A 17,414-nucleotide genomic window follows, 5' to 3' on the forward strand; every position below is an offset into this window, starting at 1 on the left:
CAAAGTTTGCTTTAAATGTGAACTGTACAGACAATTACCCAAAATTTATTTAAATAAATGTTATTATTGCATTTGCTTTGCTATTTGAATTTTATTGGTTTTACTAAATGACAAACTTGTACCTCATTTGTGCATCATTCATATTGATTCAGAAGAAAAAAATGACCAAATATCTGATATCATGCAGCACAACAGTACATCACATACTGCATATCTGTAAACAATATATTTATGTATCTATATATTTTACTAATTTTATGTTTGTATATGTTGTATTTCATTTCATGGGGAAATAGCATCCTGTTTTGCAGTGCACACAGAGAGAAAGAGAGAGACAGGCTATTGTGTAGACTGTTATATAACTGAAGCAGTGGGATGTGTTCAGGGTAAAACTTTAAGGAAGGCTGTACGTTCAGTTTAACACACTTTGTAAATGCTTCAGTTACAAGAGTTAATAGTTTCACAGATAGTGTTACTGTTAGTGTTCAAGTGCTTAGAAAAGTAAATAATAATCTATTTCTGGTGCTAACGCATTATTTTTGCCTTATATTGGCAAAAATCTTATGTATAAACTGTATAAAATCTCCACTAATAAATGAAAGGCACAGTCACAGTGCTGATTTCTGTGCCTTCTACAGAAGCAGAGTTCTGGTTCGTGATGACAACTCTTATGTTTATTAATCTTCAGTTATCTGAGATGCAAAAAAGTTTAAAACAAACAGAGGTTTAATACTTTAGTGTAATTTGATTGGATGAAGAATATGAAGAATAGTGGTAAATGTGGCAAAAGGATGAACTGAAGGACACATGAAGCGCACGCATGGAAAAGGTGAAAACATCAAAGCACATTTATTTTATTGTAAGGTGCACACAGTGAGTCAGAAACACTTAAGAAACAATGTAACCACGCCCTCAGCATTTTAGACTGAGGTACTCTTGAGCAAGACAAGCACAGAACTCTGAGGCATGATCTGTTAGCTCTCGATTATCATCCAGGTAACTGCAGAAATGTTGCTGCGTGATTCTTTTTAAAGTTGTGTCTGAGTGAGTGCAGCGTTTTAATAATGTTTATTCACTTTCACTCAATTCACAAAAGCTTAGAAGAACTTTTGCATTTTTACAAAAAGGTACGTTTATTAAAAGTCCAAAATGAGATGATGTGCGTGTTGTCAAACACTTTCATCTATGAATGTGTGTCATATTATTAACCCAGCTAACTTAAACAATACTTTCATAATACGGTTTTTAAAAAGTGTATGAATTGAATCCAGCAGAGAGGTCCATTGAAGCAGGTTCTGTTTGCAGTGGTCAGTCTTACTGATCAGGTAAAAATCTCTTCTTAGTTTCTGTAACTGGGAAAAATCCACCGCCTGCAGAGCATATATGATGTTTCATCTGTGAGCAGACAGATGCCAGAAATAGTTTCTTTAACATGGTTCACTTTCCATTTGATGGTTTCTCCTGTATTATTAAATTAGCTTCACATGCAGAGCACTGAACTGCATTCAGAGACACTTTTTTAAAGAGAAAGCTTTCAAGGTCTCTTTTTGGAGCTCAGGAATGTTTGTTCATCAGTATCAGTGATGACTGGAGCAACAATTTATTGGATAACCAAAGAGACATTTTACAGTTACTTAAAAACTCAGAACTGTTTTTGGCAGTTCACTTTTTGACTTGCCATCATGACACTCATCTGTTCCTGTTTAGATTCATAATGGTGGCGACAGAGCAGCAGCGTGGGAGTTTAAGAAAGGAGTATTTGAATGCAGTCAGTAACAGCATGTGTCCTTTCTTCATGTGAGTTACTGAACTTTTTTACAGCAAGAAGGCCTGATGTATTTTTATAGCAATAATGCCGATGCAGCGACTCCACATGCAGACTGAGGCTCTTGTTTACCTCAAAATATGAAATACTGAGAATCCATTTTACTTCCAATTTATTTGCAGATCAGAAAGCTGACATATTACAAGTCTTCACATTCCTTGGGATTATTTAAAAAGGCATATTAAACATATATAATCTCATTCCATCATTAAATATGTTGCTGACAAGATGTTAGTAACATAATAGTAATTTAAAAATTAGTTTTACTCCTAATGGCCATGTGTAATATATCTAGGCCTGCTTTTAAACAAGTGGTCACATCCATGTAATTTACATGCAGTGTTCTGCATTTCTGCAGTGTAGTGAACGTCAATAAATCAAGTAAAAGCTGTGAGAGGTGAGCTGTGGCGGGCGGCTGAAGGGTGTTTTGTGTGTTTTCCTGTCGAGTGAGCAGCAGCAGTAGTCATCCGAGCTGAGGAATCTTTTTATGACTCCTGCACTCATGGCTGGAGGGAAGAGAGAGGACGAACCGTCTGCAGCGTTTTAGCACACAATTTCCTGATGGTTTCAGAGAAGAGGCCAGCCAAGCATTTCAAGTGGCGGAGCAGCGAGAGGGCAGTATTGCAGAGGAGAGCAGGTAGTGTAATGATCAGGTAGACAAGATGACATCGAGCGTCCTCAGAGACGGTCAGACACACTGAGTTCACATCCTTCCAGGCAAAAAGAACCACTGAAACAGGACGAGACAAAACCAACAAACAAGAGAGCCATTAACCACGAGAAGACTTGTTATTACTGTACAGCAGCACAAAGTCAGCGCAGTCTCTGTGCAACACATACAGGAGCACAAACACCGAATACACATGAACTGTTGGCAATAATAAACTGGTATTTGCAGCATGTGTGTAATAGCATGCATTTCTGAGTAGTCACCAACAAAATGGACAAACAACTTCACAATAAAATAAACCATCTTTACGAAGTGCACATGTGCACAACTCATAAAATAGTTATTGCAATCTCTGTCTGCATCTCCTGGGATGAGATCTGATAATAAATGCCAAAGCATAATAATATCTGCACATGTATGTGACTATTAGTTTCTGATGAATTATTTTAGAGTTGTTTTTTGAACTGCATCTCAATAAATCACAGTTTATGGTGCAAATTCTTGCAGGGTTTATATTGTGTGGCGAGCCTCGTTTCACAGTTTGTGATGATCTGCTGTTGATTTATAAAAATCTGCCAGACGTAACAGGTAATTTAACAACTTCTAAATGATTCTCATGCATTGACAACATGATTAAATCCAGTGGAGTATAAACAGTTTTTTCATCACTAACTTCAGCTCTAAACAAACTGTCCAAACTTTAATGAATCGACTAAGGAAAAAGTGTCAAAGGTGCACTTTGACTCACAGGTATGTAGATTTTTAAAAGCTGTATTATTATTTTATATTACACTTCTCATTAAACATGTTTAATTTAAAAATAAATGTTATTCACAGAATAAGGCTGATTTTAAAAGTGTCAATACTCGAACACTCTTTGGTCATTTTCTGCGTTTTAATATCTTTTAAGCAACCAGCCGAGTTTGCTACAGATCACAGCCTGACACAGTGCTGAGATAATAAACCAGCATCTTAATCTGAATCTGAATTTGAATTAGCTGAAGTGGCAGTTGGCTGTTTGGTTAAATAAAAACTGTCCTTAACATGTGGACAATCTGACATTTTCTTTCTGTAGTTCCTCAGAAGAGCACTAAAGAATTATAGAGAGACTGAACTGTTGCATGTTGTTGTTATAGACGGGTGTATTTTGGCCTGAATTTGATCGTTTTGCACAGGTTTTACTCTCTTGCTATGATTCAAGCTGAAACCCATGTCACACTTTTTACATTTATCTCAGAGGTACTTTTTATAGTAACATTCCTCTGGTTTCTTTAAAGTTTCTTTAAAGTTAACTTCCTCCTTCTAAAATAACTGCCTGGTAATTGGTAGAGCACTCCTTGATTCACTTGATTTGCTGCACAAAGTCAATATGGGAAAATATCAACCATTCTAATAGACACACAACACACAAAATGTGTAATGATATAACAGATGTACTGTGTGAATAATGGTTTAAGACATTAAAAAAAGGATAATCCATTTATAAATAATCCGTTTTTTTGTAAACGAGGCAGGACAGAAAATGACTGGTTATTTATTCAAAAAGCTACTTACTATGAATAAATATTTTTAAGGGGAATAAGGATATTGTTTTTTCTTTTGGACAAATTCAAACCACACAAAGCAAAATTTAAATGAAATAAACCCGTAAAAATAGATTTTATTTCCAAAAACAAAAATTTATTCTTTGTAAAGAATAAATTTCTGAAAGTGTGCTGGATACAGATACATGCACTGCAACTGTACATTTGTAGTAGTGTAAAAGTATATAGTAGTATATTCCTTATTTGTATATGTTATATATAATTTGTTATTTATTTTTCTATAAGATACAAATAGCTATGTTTTTATTTATTTTTTACGATGCCATTTTTAAAAAAAATAAATTCTGCATACAGTCTTCTACCTTTTCAGGATTACAGCTACCTGGCATTCCCATCCAGCATACAGCGTTTTATTCAGACAGTGCTCAGTAAAAAACGAATAGAAATTAGAGTTTTAATCCTTTGACACTTTGCAGGAAAACTGGACTTTGACTTCATATTTTAAATTGCAGCACATGGTGCATTCTTGTAACTGTCAGGATCAATACATTCACAATTTGAAGTAGTTTTGGGATGTGTTTATGTGGATTCATCTAAATAATGGTAGGCTGTCAGGTGGCCTACTGGATAAAAGCATCCCAAAGTGGGGACAAACAGACAGGTAAAAATGCCACATTGATATGCAGCTTCTGCTCACATTTCCATTGTTGAGTTGTGAGGCCATTTAAAAAGTTTCCGTCTCCACGTTCAGCTCTCAAAGTGTTTTCAAACTTTTGATTAGAAGATACATCTCTTGACTGTTAATGTGAAAATAAGCCGAATAAATGAATTCCTGGCATAAATGGACATCAGGAAACACTTGATGCAAATTGCAGCTATTTGCATGCATTTCAGGTGCAAAACCATGTTTGATCATTATTATTATTATTATTATTATTTATTTTACGGCACTTTTTTTATTCAGAGGTAAAATATATTTATATATCTAACTTTATACTGTTTCTACATTAACAAAGCTTTCTTTTGGGGGGGGGGGGGGGGGGAGAGAGAAGAAGTGCACTTAAATGTTTGAACAATGTTTTGAAGCTTCTTCCAAAATCCAAAAATTATCTAAATTATTTTATTATTTTAACTTTATGCAGCCTGTAATGACTAAAGCAGACATGATTGTAAATCTGAACAGCCTCTTGATTTATTAAGAACAAAAAAAATGCAAATTTGGCTCAAGAAAATGAAAACGGAAAAGAAAAGTCAAAGCAGAACATTGCAAACACTTACATGTCACTGGAAAATGCCAAAAGTCCAAAAGATTATCTTCTACCTTATAATTCTAAGAATCCTCAGTACTTGAACTATGTCTAAATATTGTTATGTAAAACAAGTAAAACGGGGATCCACTTCAAATTAAACTACAAAATTACATTTCAGGACATCAAACAGATTTCATCTTATCACAATAATTGAATGCAAGGGCAACCAGATACAGGAGAAGGACTGGCAGATCCAATTTGCCATATGAGTAACTGGGTGACAAATCCAGAGTGAGCCACGGTTGAGTCACAACTATACTCTCTAACAGCTTTGTTTACCTGCCCTTACTGCTGCCACAATTAATGCAGCAGAGAAGTGGACGAACCAGGTACCCTTGGAACCAAGCACCCAGTCCAAGTACACTATCTGCTTTGTTCTGCCATGCATTTGGTAGTCTGCACTGATCTGCTGCTGTGGTTTTTAATTGTTGCTACAAAAGAGAGCAGCTATGCTAAAATATCGCCACTCAAAACAGTGCAGAGGACAGTGGCACTCACAGAACTCGGAGGACCTAAAATTTCAGGGAGCTAAATCAGTTTCAAACATGGAAGGGCACAATTTGTTGTCTCTTTTTCCTTTGTTGTTGTTGTTATTGTTGTTTTGTTTTTCAAATCTCAAATAAAGTGACTGGTCATAGTTACAGATACAGGATTTATTAAGTCATGTGTGTATAAATTATATGCATAAAAATATGATCTATAAAGTTAATCTCACCAGTCATTCTTTAAAACTCATCATGACATGATTAATGGATCACTGACAGCCTGTCCACGCTTTGCAGTGCCACTGTAGCTTAACGAACCTTAATTAAGGTTGTTATATGCCTTGCTAGTCTTCAGCTTCAGTTTGAAAACTGGAATCACAATCACTTGTTGTCATAAATGTGTACTACAAGGTACAATTTTTATACTACTTTTAATTTCCTATCTGATTAGTTTAGCATATGGTTCAATAATTAAAAAAATTGTGCCAACTGATGTGAAGGTAATTTTTTTGCAATGAGTGTTCTTGAGTGAATAGAATAGAATAGAATTCAACTTTATTGTCATTGCACATGCACAGGTACAGGGCAACGAAATGGTGTACTCAACACATCTTTGACTTAACTTTCCACTCACATTGATGATTTTATTACATTGATGTGATATTAGAAGAGTTTAACATTTTTGTAAAAAAGCAGAAAGAAACTGTTTGGGTTTTTTTGTTTGGGGGGGGGGGGGTTCTATGGCATGGAAATTAAAAGAATATGTCCTCTTTCAGGCAACATAGAAAAGAATTTAACACAATTCAGTATCTTAATTTGCTTCCAAAAACAAGAAGGAACATTCAGTTTTCTACCACCAGCATAGCTACATATCCCACATGCTGTTATCCCCCAGCTGCAGCACATAATCCAGTCTGATTGGCCTTTACTGCAACTTTATCAACTTAACGAAAAGCTGTATTGTAATACTTTAAGAATAACTTCTAAACGTTAATCCTATTATAGTATGTTAAATTCTTCTTTCCTCCATTTTCCACAGCTGTCAGATTATGGTCAGTGCCCATTAAAGCCCATATTCTGTTTTTGGCACCCTATTAGCATCATTTCGTCCATCAAGCGACATTAATTGTGAATGAATGCAAACTCCTGCAGAAGAATACGGTCTTCAAGAGGTCTGTCACATACTTTCTCCACTTGGGAGGACCTTTAACCTACTTAGCTGAGGAACCGGACCGTTTCAAGTAGTGCAGCTGAAAGATATGCACCTGCCCGCTTTTTACTCTCACACTGCTCTGCGATTTAAGAGGAGAGAAAGTATTTGATCTAAATGGTACTACACTGACTGCAGGTGTGGAATTTCCTCCACAAATCTCAGCAAAAATTCACCCTCTGGGCCGGGCAGTATAGAGATGCGCTTTACATGAAGAAAAACTGATTAGAGTTGTTGTAAGACTGGTGCGTTTAATACCAGTATTTGTGTTTATTTTGCGCCATGCTCTAATATACGAGCCTTTTTGATTCCATGCGCACGAATGTCCAAATACAAATATCAGTAATCTGGAAGAAAAGCTGTACATAAGATCCCCCACCTCCCTCCAGTATCCTTCAATTTACAGATGTAATAAATATCGTGGTGGGTGTTGTTTGACTGTTAAAGAATACTTGCTGCTTTCTTCTTTTTCTTTTCGTTGACAAACCCTGACATGAATTTATAAATCCCTGGCTTCTTTTCCGTTAGAATATGTTTGAACTTAAATTTAAAAATAAGGATCCCAGTCTACAAGGTTCGGTGTGTATTTTCAGGTTTTCCTTCTTCTCCTTCTTCTTCTTTGTAAACTCGCCACACCAAAATGCGTCGTTTTGCAAATCCACCTTTTTCTTAACATACCCAAGAAGCTGTTTTCTTTTAACTAGAGGCCGGTGTACTCACAACGAAATCTAAACGAAAACACTAGAAATCTAAGGAAGATGTCCCAGACAATCGAAAGAGAGATTCACGGTTCGCGCGTAAATTACGCACAGAAAAATTTACCCAGATAAATGATTCCCGTAGCTTAGATAACATTACAATAACGGCACACGTTTGTTTCCACTTTTCAAAAATCATCCAAACAAAGAAGAAGATGAGAAGTAAGAGAAACTGGAAACCACTTTTAGTGTGATTAATTTCACTCGTATTATTTTACAGATAGAAGTGGGAAATGTGAGGGGTTGTAGGAGCTGCAAGACGAAATCGTTTTCGTGTTTTCTGCACTTTGTGCTCGGCCGGTGCGTGGTTGAGGTGACAGGTCAGGACCCTGGCCCTCTAGCCATCTCTCCACATCTCTCAGGGTATTGAACTAGCATCGAAGAGATGGAGAAAAGCACTTCAGTAACCAGGCGCTTGAATCCATCTGCTGTGCTGAGCTGATGAAGGCGAAGGTATTGAGCAAAAGGCTATCTGTAGGATACAAACTACATAAATGGGTTGTTATTAGGTTCTCGTTAACAACACTTAAATGTTCCGATAAAAGCGTAGATATAGAGAGAAAAATGGTTAGAATGTTGTTATAGAAAGTCGCCGCTGTTTATCTGAACACCGCGGTTTGCGCCAGTAATCTCTATCGTTAATGAACACAATTTAAGAGATCATTTAGTCCCTGGTGGCAAGCACGCTGATGCCTATAGAATATTATGTAACATACTTCTGTTTGTCTTCAGGAATAAAGTCACAGAAGCATGTGAACTGATTTGCTCTGTGACTTAGTGAGAAAGCTTAACGTCTTCTTTAAGGAAAAATGTATTCCATAGACACTAACTAGCTTCCCATTTGGAATTTTGGGAATAGAAAAGCAGTATTCTTCGCCATAGTGCCAACAATTTATTGATTGTATTTCTTGTGATGGAAAGAATCAATGTGGGCTAATTTATATGAATAATTCCCCGATGTTTTTCAGAACGCATCGTACCCGTTTGCTTGACTAAGCAGACAAGCGAAACTAAGCACGAGACAAAAATTATTGCTAAACATAGTTTGAAAAGTGGAGAATATTTTAAATCTTTTTCTCTTTGTTCGTCTTAGATTTGTGAACCAACCTTGGGTGGGCCTTCTTCACGAGTCCCGGCGCGTTCCTTTATATGGCTCCGGTTGCATTTTCCGCATCATCTCCACAGGATGTAAAAGTTAACTAGGACTGAAAACTATATAAAAATGAACTATAAGCGCCTATAAGAGTTGCATGCAGCCTACCAGCTCCACATTTTTATGGGATCCTAATGTGGAGGGTTTGTGGACCGGGTCCTGCTCTCTGACTCAGTAATCCACAAGGTTGAGAGGTTTGCCTCATTTACATAATGTTAGAGGTCTGGGCCGAGGCCTACTTTTCTTTTCTACTTGAAAAGACACCATGCTGCTGTTCCCAAAAGAGTGGAAAAGGCTCACAGACGTCTGGACAAGCATAGGTGTATTTTCAGGTAGGAAATATTACTCTAAAAAAGGCTAATTTACCCTAATTTATGTTCTAATAGAAATAGCTTTTCGGGAGATTCTTTATTTTACACAGGTTAGACCGCATTCTTTTCAAACGCCATTTTTTCTTTTCTTTTTGTCTTCAGTGTCTTTCTGACAACTCCAGCTGACTTTGGAAAAAGCACGCACTGTTTTGTTTTCCTGAAGAACAATAAAGCCCAGCCACTTCACATTAAATCCGCCGCGGAGTGCGGGCATCTGGGGGGAAAGAAAAATAAGAAATCCGGCTTCTGAAATATGCATAGGAAAAAATGAATGATTACAATCAGCCTATCAACTTAACCGGAGATTGCTGTTCTTGATATTTCTCTATAATTGATGGCTGACCATGTCACATCTTCATTTACTCAATTAGGGTAGGTAGCTACTTGCTGCCATGCCATGGCAAATTACATTAGTGGCTTCATGCAGACGAGTGGTTCCTTCCTACAATAATGAAGACAGCGACACATTTCACGTCTGGAAAATAACCTCCGAGCAGAGCACCTGTTCCCATTGTTGTCTGCAGTATTATGGTGATGATAAAGTTAAAAAAAAATTCAGAGGAAACATTATCATTGTTATGAAAACATATTTTCCAAGAGGAATTGTAGCGGCAAGTCTTTATTACTGAGTAGTTATCAGATATAGGCGTCATAAATCAGTTTAGAAATAAATGACAAATTGAGAAGTTTTTATTAACCACTGTTCGCCGTTTCTAGCGGCTCTTTTCTCATTTGACCCTCTTGTTTTGTTCCTCTTCCTCTTATTCTTCCCCTGGCGCCAGTCAGTTTGCTCAGAGATTACAATGTCAGGTCAAGACTGCAAAGTGTCGTTAATGCATGTTGACCAGACTCGAGGGTTTGAGGCTTAAAATAGTGCACCAAGTCTAATATAATTGTAGATGCCTAAGAAGTATAGGTAAAAAAAAAAAAAAAAAAAAAAAAGTAATTTCCTCCCTTTTGATCCTAAATTAGGTTATATGGAGTCGGATGCTGTATGATTAGTTTCGGAAAAATATAATTTACAAATTCGTTTATGTCTTTTGCTGTGTGAGTGCTGTGTAATGGCAAAGAGTTTTGGACCCATACTGCATTTTTCAACATATTTTTCTTTCTTTTCTTTTTTTCTTTTTGAGCTTATTTGGACTTGTTCCTCTTCGCTGGGATAAAATGATGCTCAAGAAGCATAAACGAGCTGGTCATACAACTTCATTGTGACTCTTTGATGATACTCGGTGGCCCTTATGTCTGTTCAAAGTGCTCTCAAAGTTTCTAGAAAGAGTGGAATTCCCTACTGACGCAAAATAGTCATATGTGGTCAGATCAGCTGATGTGCGGAACATAATGGGATATTATCACCTGTATGTAGCTGCTGCAAACACAGAATCGTGAGTATGTGTCGTAGTTTTATTCACGTATACAAGTTAATACAAAGCAAAGTGTGTTTTCATGAATTATTTCCCTAAAATGTCAATGACTATTGTTTGCTGGTTTAGGAGTTTTGCTCCGCCCCCTGTGTTTGTCGTAAACCTGGCTCCTGGCTCCAATAAACCCGGGCTAAGAGCGCCCTGGGCTCGCCTCCTTCTCTAAGGCGATCAATAGGATCTCAGGCGCACTACAAGCACTCTCTTACGTAGACATCCACCAAGGAGAGAGCCGATACAACAACACGGTTGATCTGCTCAAACACAAAAATCTACCTGCTTTCTGAATCATGTCGTTGAGCCCAAAGCACACAACGCCTTTTTCAGTGACAGATATTTTGAGTCCAATCGAGGAGACCTACAAGAAGTTTAGTGGCATGGACGGCGCAGGGAACCTAACCTCTCCACTGGGAGCCTACCGACAGCCTCAGGTGTCTCAGACCGGCATGCAACAGCACTCCATGGGCCATAACGCCACGGTGGCCACCACTTACCACATGCCGCACAGCGTCTCCCAGTTCTCCCACAGCGCAATGGGAGGATACTGCAATGGAAGCATTGGCAACATGGGAGATCTTCCGTCGTACCAGGAAAGCATGCGGAATAGTGCAGCAGCAACAGGGTGGTACAGCGCCAACCCTGATCCAAGATACTCCACAAGTAAGTTCGATTCTCCTTTTATCAACACTTTTCACACTTTTTTTAATCTTCGTAAAACCACAAATGAATTTTGAGAGTGACCGTTAAAAACGCACACGACTAACCTGTAGTTTCTTTTTGTTTGTTTTTTATATGTTAATTTAAAAATGATATATATTGTCCGCTATTTTACAAAATATCTTATTTTAAATGACTGTTTATGCTGATGAAAACCGAAAAGGAGATCATTCTTTGGCTCAGTCTGACTCGACTTTTTTAAAATTTTGGAATAAGAAACAATTTTAAAGCAATAATTTGATAATTTATTATTATTATTATTATTATTATTATTATTATTATTATTATTATTATTATTATTATTATTATTATTATTATTATTATTATATGTTTTTGTTTGTTTATATTTTCCAACTTCAGCCAATAATCAATAAAGACTACTTCAGGCGAAATAGTGTTCTCCTCTTCTGTTTATTGAACGCATGTATATGTATGTATATTTTTAAGTTTCTAGATTCATGGGACCTTCCACAGGTATGAACATGACCGGCATGGGGAGTCTCACAGGAATGGCGGACGCCACCAAAGCCATGCCGGCTCTCCACGCTGCGCCCAGGAGGAAACGGCGCGTCCTGTTCTCACAGGCTCAGGTCTACGAGCTCGAGAGGAGGTTTAAGCAACAGAAATACCTGTCTGCGCCTGAAAGGGAGCACCTGGCCAGTATGATACACCTGACGCCGACTCAGGTGAAGATCTGGTTTCAGAACCACCGGTACAAGATGAAGCGCCAGGCCAAGGACAAGGCAGCGCAACAGATGCAGCAACAGGACGGTTCTCTGTGCCAACAGCAGGCGCAGTCCCCCAGGCGCGTAGCGGTGCCTGTTCTGGTGAAGGACGGTAAACCGTGCCAGAACGGCTCAAATACGCCAACGCCGAACCAGCAGCAGGTACAACAGAACCAACAGCAAAGCCAACAACAGAGCGGAGCTGGAGTCGTGCTCGCATCCTCCACCAACAGCCTCAGCCAGCATCAAAGCCAGCAGCAGGTGAACACTTTGGAGCTGGAAGAGATGTCGCCCAGCCCTCCCTCGCTGCACAGCCAGCTGAACATGGCACAGATAGACACATCTGCTGTAGATTACACCAGTAACATGGTCAGCTCAAACCTCCTGTACGGCAGAACGTGGTAGGACCTAATACAGTACTGTCACTTTCCACTTTTTCTATGTGAACCTGCGGATGAGCCCATGCAAAACAAAACACTGCAATACATACATATATATATATATATACATACACACATATATATATATATATATATGTATATATATATTCTCGCTGAGGGCTTAAAATGGGGCCCTTTGGCTTTGGAGGGTGTTGAAGTGGGCAAGGGGCGCACAGAGGCGCACCAGCTGATCAGGGCACATTTTCTTGACATCTCTGACAGGGGAGTCTATTTTTGAACTTTGCAGAAATGGCCGCCCTTCAAAGCAATTATGTCGTTTCTGGACCTTTTGTAATCCATGTTTTGGACCTTCCTCATGATGTTTTAAACGTAGTCTATGTTGGTGAAACAAAAAGGAATGCTGCTTCACTTGAGTTCGGACTGGGGGAGAGGTGGGATCAGGTTCGAAGTACACTAAGCCACCACTCCTTATTTGCGGTGATAACCTGGTATTTTATCATATTAATATTGTAAACTAATGTATTCATTTAGACTTATTGAATAAAGTAGGGACTTGTATATTTGGCTAACACACAAGAATGCGTTTAACTGTATAATAATCGTTATTGCGTCCACTTTTATGTTTTCTTTATTCTTTTGTAAGTTAAAAAGGAACAAATGCGTGATGGCTGCTGTATATGTTTCAAAACCAATTGAACGTTAACAATAAATAACTTGAAGTGTGAGAGCTATTCCTGAACAAGTAATTTTTTAAAAGGCATCTGTTTTGGAGTGCATTTTCATTATGTTGTGATTGAGACCAAATTGAGCTGGAAAGCAAGGTCGATGAGGGAGCCAGCATTGTTCAGGTGACATTTTGGAGGGCTGCCTTTCATGGGAAATGTCTGCAAGAGTCTAAGACCGGGAAATCACCCTTTTTTTTAAAAAAAAACAAAACAACAAAAAAACTATCACTTTTTAGCAGCCTCGATCTTGGGATTAATTCATACTTCACTACATTAATAGATATTTTTTTCTTTCCTTTAAATCAACTAAACAATTCAATCATATTGATCTTAATCTTTTTAATAGGCCCAGACGTTGGTTTTGCGCTGTGCAATTGGCCAATTTTATTGTGAATGCAAGCGTCTGTGGAATGCACAATGATCACCAATTATTGGAAATGGGAATCTTATAAATAGTAGGTATAGTATGTAAAAGAACGAGATGCATGCTCCACATTATTATTATGTGACCTCAGAGTTAATGACAGTAATCACAGAACAGCTATTATTATTATTATTATTATTATTATTATTATTATTATTATTATTATTATTATTATTATTATTATTATTATTATTATTATTATTATTATTATCACAATAAACATTTGTATCATCGTTGTAAAATCAAATAGGAACAATTGTATTATTACTTTTGTTATATTTTATATATTTTTTTAATGAATTAATGTTGTTGTTTTTTAATTATTCAAAACTGAAAAAAGAAGTCCAAATTATGTTTTATTAGTAAATGTAATTTAATTATAAATGGGGGGCTGTGTTGTAATCCGTAAAGTTTTAGGAATCATTTTGACGACTCACAGAAAGTATGACGAGGATATTTCTCTATTAGCTAAATTATTGACCGTTATTATTTAGAGTTAAATGTCATTTATTTGCAGTTAATTTTCTTTTATAAACCCACCTTTTCTCTGTAAAGCACAGGACCAGAAAGGTAACATGAATCTAAATATAGATAAAGAGCTAATACTGGGTCTTGCTCTGTATTTACTTTTACTTGATTAATGAAATAACACTGATATATCCACTTATTTATTTCTAAAGCGTTAGTGTTATTCACACACACACTCACGTTTGCACGGACTGGCCCTGTTCTGTTTAATCTCTGTCGAAGGTGAATGATTTGTGCAAACAAATTCCAAAGTTTTTAAGGTCATCACTTAGCGTCGTTGTCGGTTCCCCTTTGCTTCTGTCCTCCAAAAGCTTTTTCCACACCAGCGGCGGCTGATAATAGAAAGTAACATTTCATTTCCTGTGGTCATTTAAACACGTTCAGAAATTACTTCTCAATCCCCTTGCTGATGACACCCTGCGATGGTGATGATGATGGCTATCAGTGTGTATCAGTGGAGACCTTGGAGAGCCTCCATTTTCAACCCCTTCACATACCTGGCAGCTGTATGTATATGTGCTATCATCCCTACACTTGAAGGAAGCGCCAGAGCCAATATGCACCTGACATTTGGAATTGAGCGTGGCAACTCTATCAGAAAGGAGTTTGATAAGAGCATTAAAAAGAGAAATGCATTCCACAATATACACTATGATGCTGCAAGATGCTTCTGATAGATTTTGTCTCTAAATTGAGGGTATGAATGAGCTGTCAACAGAGCTTTTGATGGTGGACCACATGAAATGAAAGTGGAGGTGAAGCCATTCTTTTCTCTTTTCAATAGCCATAGTTATGGCGCACTAATAGGCTATGCTTGGTAATCACTGGCTATTGTGCCTGTTGCTTCTCTCAGTTTATTGGGGGGGTACCTCTCTTTGTAAGGATATATGAGACAGGCTGGGCACTGTAATTGGTGCTGGCATCATCATTTCTATGTGGAAACTTTCTGGAACGGCAGTTGCTGCAGTGCACTCTTACCTCTGTGTGTATAGTTGCAGAACCAGCTTTAAGTCCTTGCTAACAACGTCCACACCCACACACATTTGCACGCGCGCACACACACAGTTCACATTTACATACACAAACAAAGCAACTGAATAAGTTAGACATTGTGTAAAATTGCCTCTGTTGCAAAAAGCAGATATTTCCATCATGGCTGGAGGAAGTCCATCACTACTTCAATGTCATGTTAGCACAAAGCACGGAGCGGAGGATATTCCATTTCATGGATGCAAAGAAATTTTTAGACTATTCGTCTCAGGTAATTGCAGGTTGCACTGCATAATGTGAACGTAGAAGGAGTCTAAGCTTCTGTCTCTGTAACCCCCCCTCAACCTCCCCCTGCCCAACTCTCTTCCTCCCCATTATTCTACTTAATATGTCAGAAGGTCTGATCGCAGAGAAACCTTTTCAAGTCCTATTGATGTGTTCCTCAATTGACCATGGCGACCTAGCAACCTAGAGAGCGCTAATTGGCAAAGGCTTAACGTGATTGGCTGCATAGTTTACACAGAAACACAGGCCTAACATATAACCATCATCATGCACAAGAGAGTGCTTTTTGTCTTGTTTGTTTTGTTTAGAGTTTTTTCTTTCATTTAAATATATATGATGGCAAATTGTTTCATTTTGTTAGTCTCAACTAAAAAACAATATTTTGACCTGGATAACTTTAAAATTTTTCCTGAAACGCACACATGTTTTTGGGGAAGAATAAATGTAAACAAATGCTTCATAGAAATGTGTTATTCGTTATGATTATCATGATATTGATTCAGTAGGAACGTGGGCTTATGGTAGCAAGTTTAACCTCCGCTTCTATTCCTCCTTCCTAGAAATAGTCCTCAAATCTTGCCACTTATGTGAAATGATTAGGAGAGGTGAGGTCCGCTTTTTCATTTCACTGAAAGAATGAATGCATTGAATTGGCAGGTTCTGAGACACACAGAGCAAGATTTTAATTAGTGTATTGCCCTCTTATTCTGCCAAGGAGAGACAGTCTTTTTCTTCTCTACAACAAACCTGTGCCTGCGTGATTTGTTTGGTTTCGACAGAATGAGTCACTGAAAGCTGGATATCTTTGCCCCAGAAAGCAAAAAGTTCTCTAATTCCAGCCTTTTTCAAATGGGAAAAAAAAATAATCATCTTCCTACAGAGTGGGAAAAACAACATTTCAAGTAGGTCATAGGACTCTGAAAGCATTTCTCACTCTAATAGATTTTCATGAAATTAAATACATGAAACCATATTTTTAACATTGCTTTTGGTTTGACAATAACATCAAACTCCACATTTACACACGTGGTTATTTCTATTCCTGGGCTTCCACTGGCTAATTCCACTGGTTACTATGAATACCATTTTAGCAATATTAGGTACCTCAGGACCAAAGCAGAGGCTATTCACAACTGTCTATAAGAGAGTGGGGGCAGAGGTTGAAGAACCTGGTTTGGAGTGTGTGTGCATGTGCGTGTGTGTTTATGTGTGTGTGTGTGTGTGTGCGCAAGGGGGGGGGGGGGGGGGCATCCCTTATTAGAAAACCATGTCACATTCTCTCTCTGTGGTGACCAGACCCGCTACACTGCCAGTAATCCCCCTTCCAAGTCCCACTATGCATGTTATTCAATTCTCTCATAAGTATTTAGAGAAACTGTTTTCAGTTGCTACTAATAGCTACTGACCTCCAGTGACACAGACCAACAATAGGTTTGTCAGGCCTGAAACGCACAACTAAAGAAGCTGATTAGAAACTCAAGAGGTTTGAAGCAAGAATCAATGGCTGCTCTGTGCTACCACAGTGCTTCCAGCATGGTGCTGATGATTGTGGGACCTCCATTAGTTATGCCTCATTAAGTCCCACAAACTGTTCTTTAAGAAAATTGGTTTAGCCAGTTCTGAAATCTATTACGGTTTTGAATCTCACACTGATTCTGTTTAGACAGCAGTTTGGAGGAAGACCTTGTTTAGTCTGCAATAACTTTTTGAGAAACGTTTGAAAGCCTTTGACCTTCAGTCAGTTTTTGTGTCCTTTACCTCCTTTTAATAGAAATAAATTTTAGGTCAAAATTAATAATTCCCTCATTTATATATACATATTTTTTTTAAATCCTCATCTAATTCTTTAATTTTACATTTAGGCGACATGCT

General features: G+C 37.8%; 1 protein-coding gene and 1 long non-coding RNA gene across 3 annotated transcripts; one reads left to right on the top strand and one right to left on the bottom strand.

Annotated features, from left to right (window-relative positions):
• Positions 1-1,920: 1,920 nt before the first annotated feature.
• LOC145422432 (uncharacterized) lies at positions 1,921-9,267 on the bottom strand. Its single transcript, XR_013903719.1, has 2 exons — positions 8,910-9,267; positions 1,921-2,555 (listed from the first exon to the last, which is right to left on the bottom strand). It is a non-coding gene; the product is annotated as an uncharacterized LOC145422432 (long non-coding RNA).
• Positions 9,268-10,627: 1,360 nt separating this feature from the next.
• Positions 10,628-13,315, top strand: nkx2.4a (NK2 homeobox 4a). 2 transcript variants are annotated; one of them, XM_026152285.2, is made up of 2 exons: positions 10,628-11,407; positions 11,912-13,315. In XM_026152285.2, exons 1-2 carry the CDS (start codon positions 11,038-11,040, stop codon positions 12,592-12,594), a joined length of 1,053 nt encoding a protein of 350 aa, XP_026008070.1. In that variant the 5' UTR covers positions 10,628-11,037; the 3' UTR covers positions 12,595-13,315. The 2 variants fall into 2 exon arrangements, with proteins under 2 accessions (XP_026008070.1, XP_026008071.1); XM_026152286.2 differs by having other exon boundaries at positions 11,939-13,315.
• Positions 13,316-17,414: the final 4,099 nt, after the last annotated feature.

This window comes from Astatotilapia calliptera, chromosome 19 (genome assembly GCF_964374335.1).
Source record: "Astatotilapia calliptera chromosome 19, fAstCal68.1, whole genome shotgun sequence".
Classification (NCBI taxonomy): Eukaryota; Metazoa; Chordata; class Actinopteri; order Cichliformes; family Cichlidae; genus Astatotilapia; species Astatotilapia calliptera.

Bases quoted from the DNA above. Each gene is read 5' to 3' on its own strand.
- nkx2.4a (XM_026152285.2), top strand. From the start codon at position 11,038: ATGTCGTTGAGCCCAAAGCACACAACGCCTTTTTCAGTGACAGATATT. The intron at 11,408-11,911 runs GTAAGTTCGATT...TATATTTTTAAG, and splicing joins TGATCCAAGATACTCCACAA to TTTCTAGATTCATGGGACCT.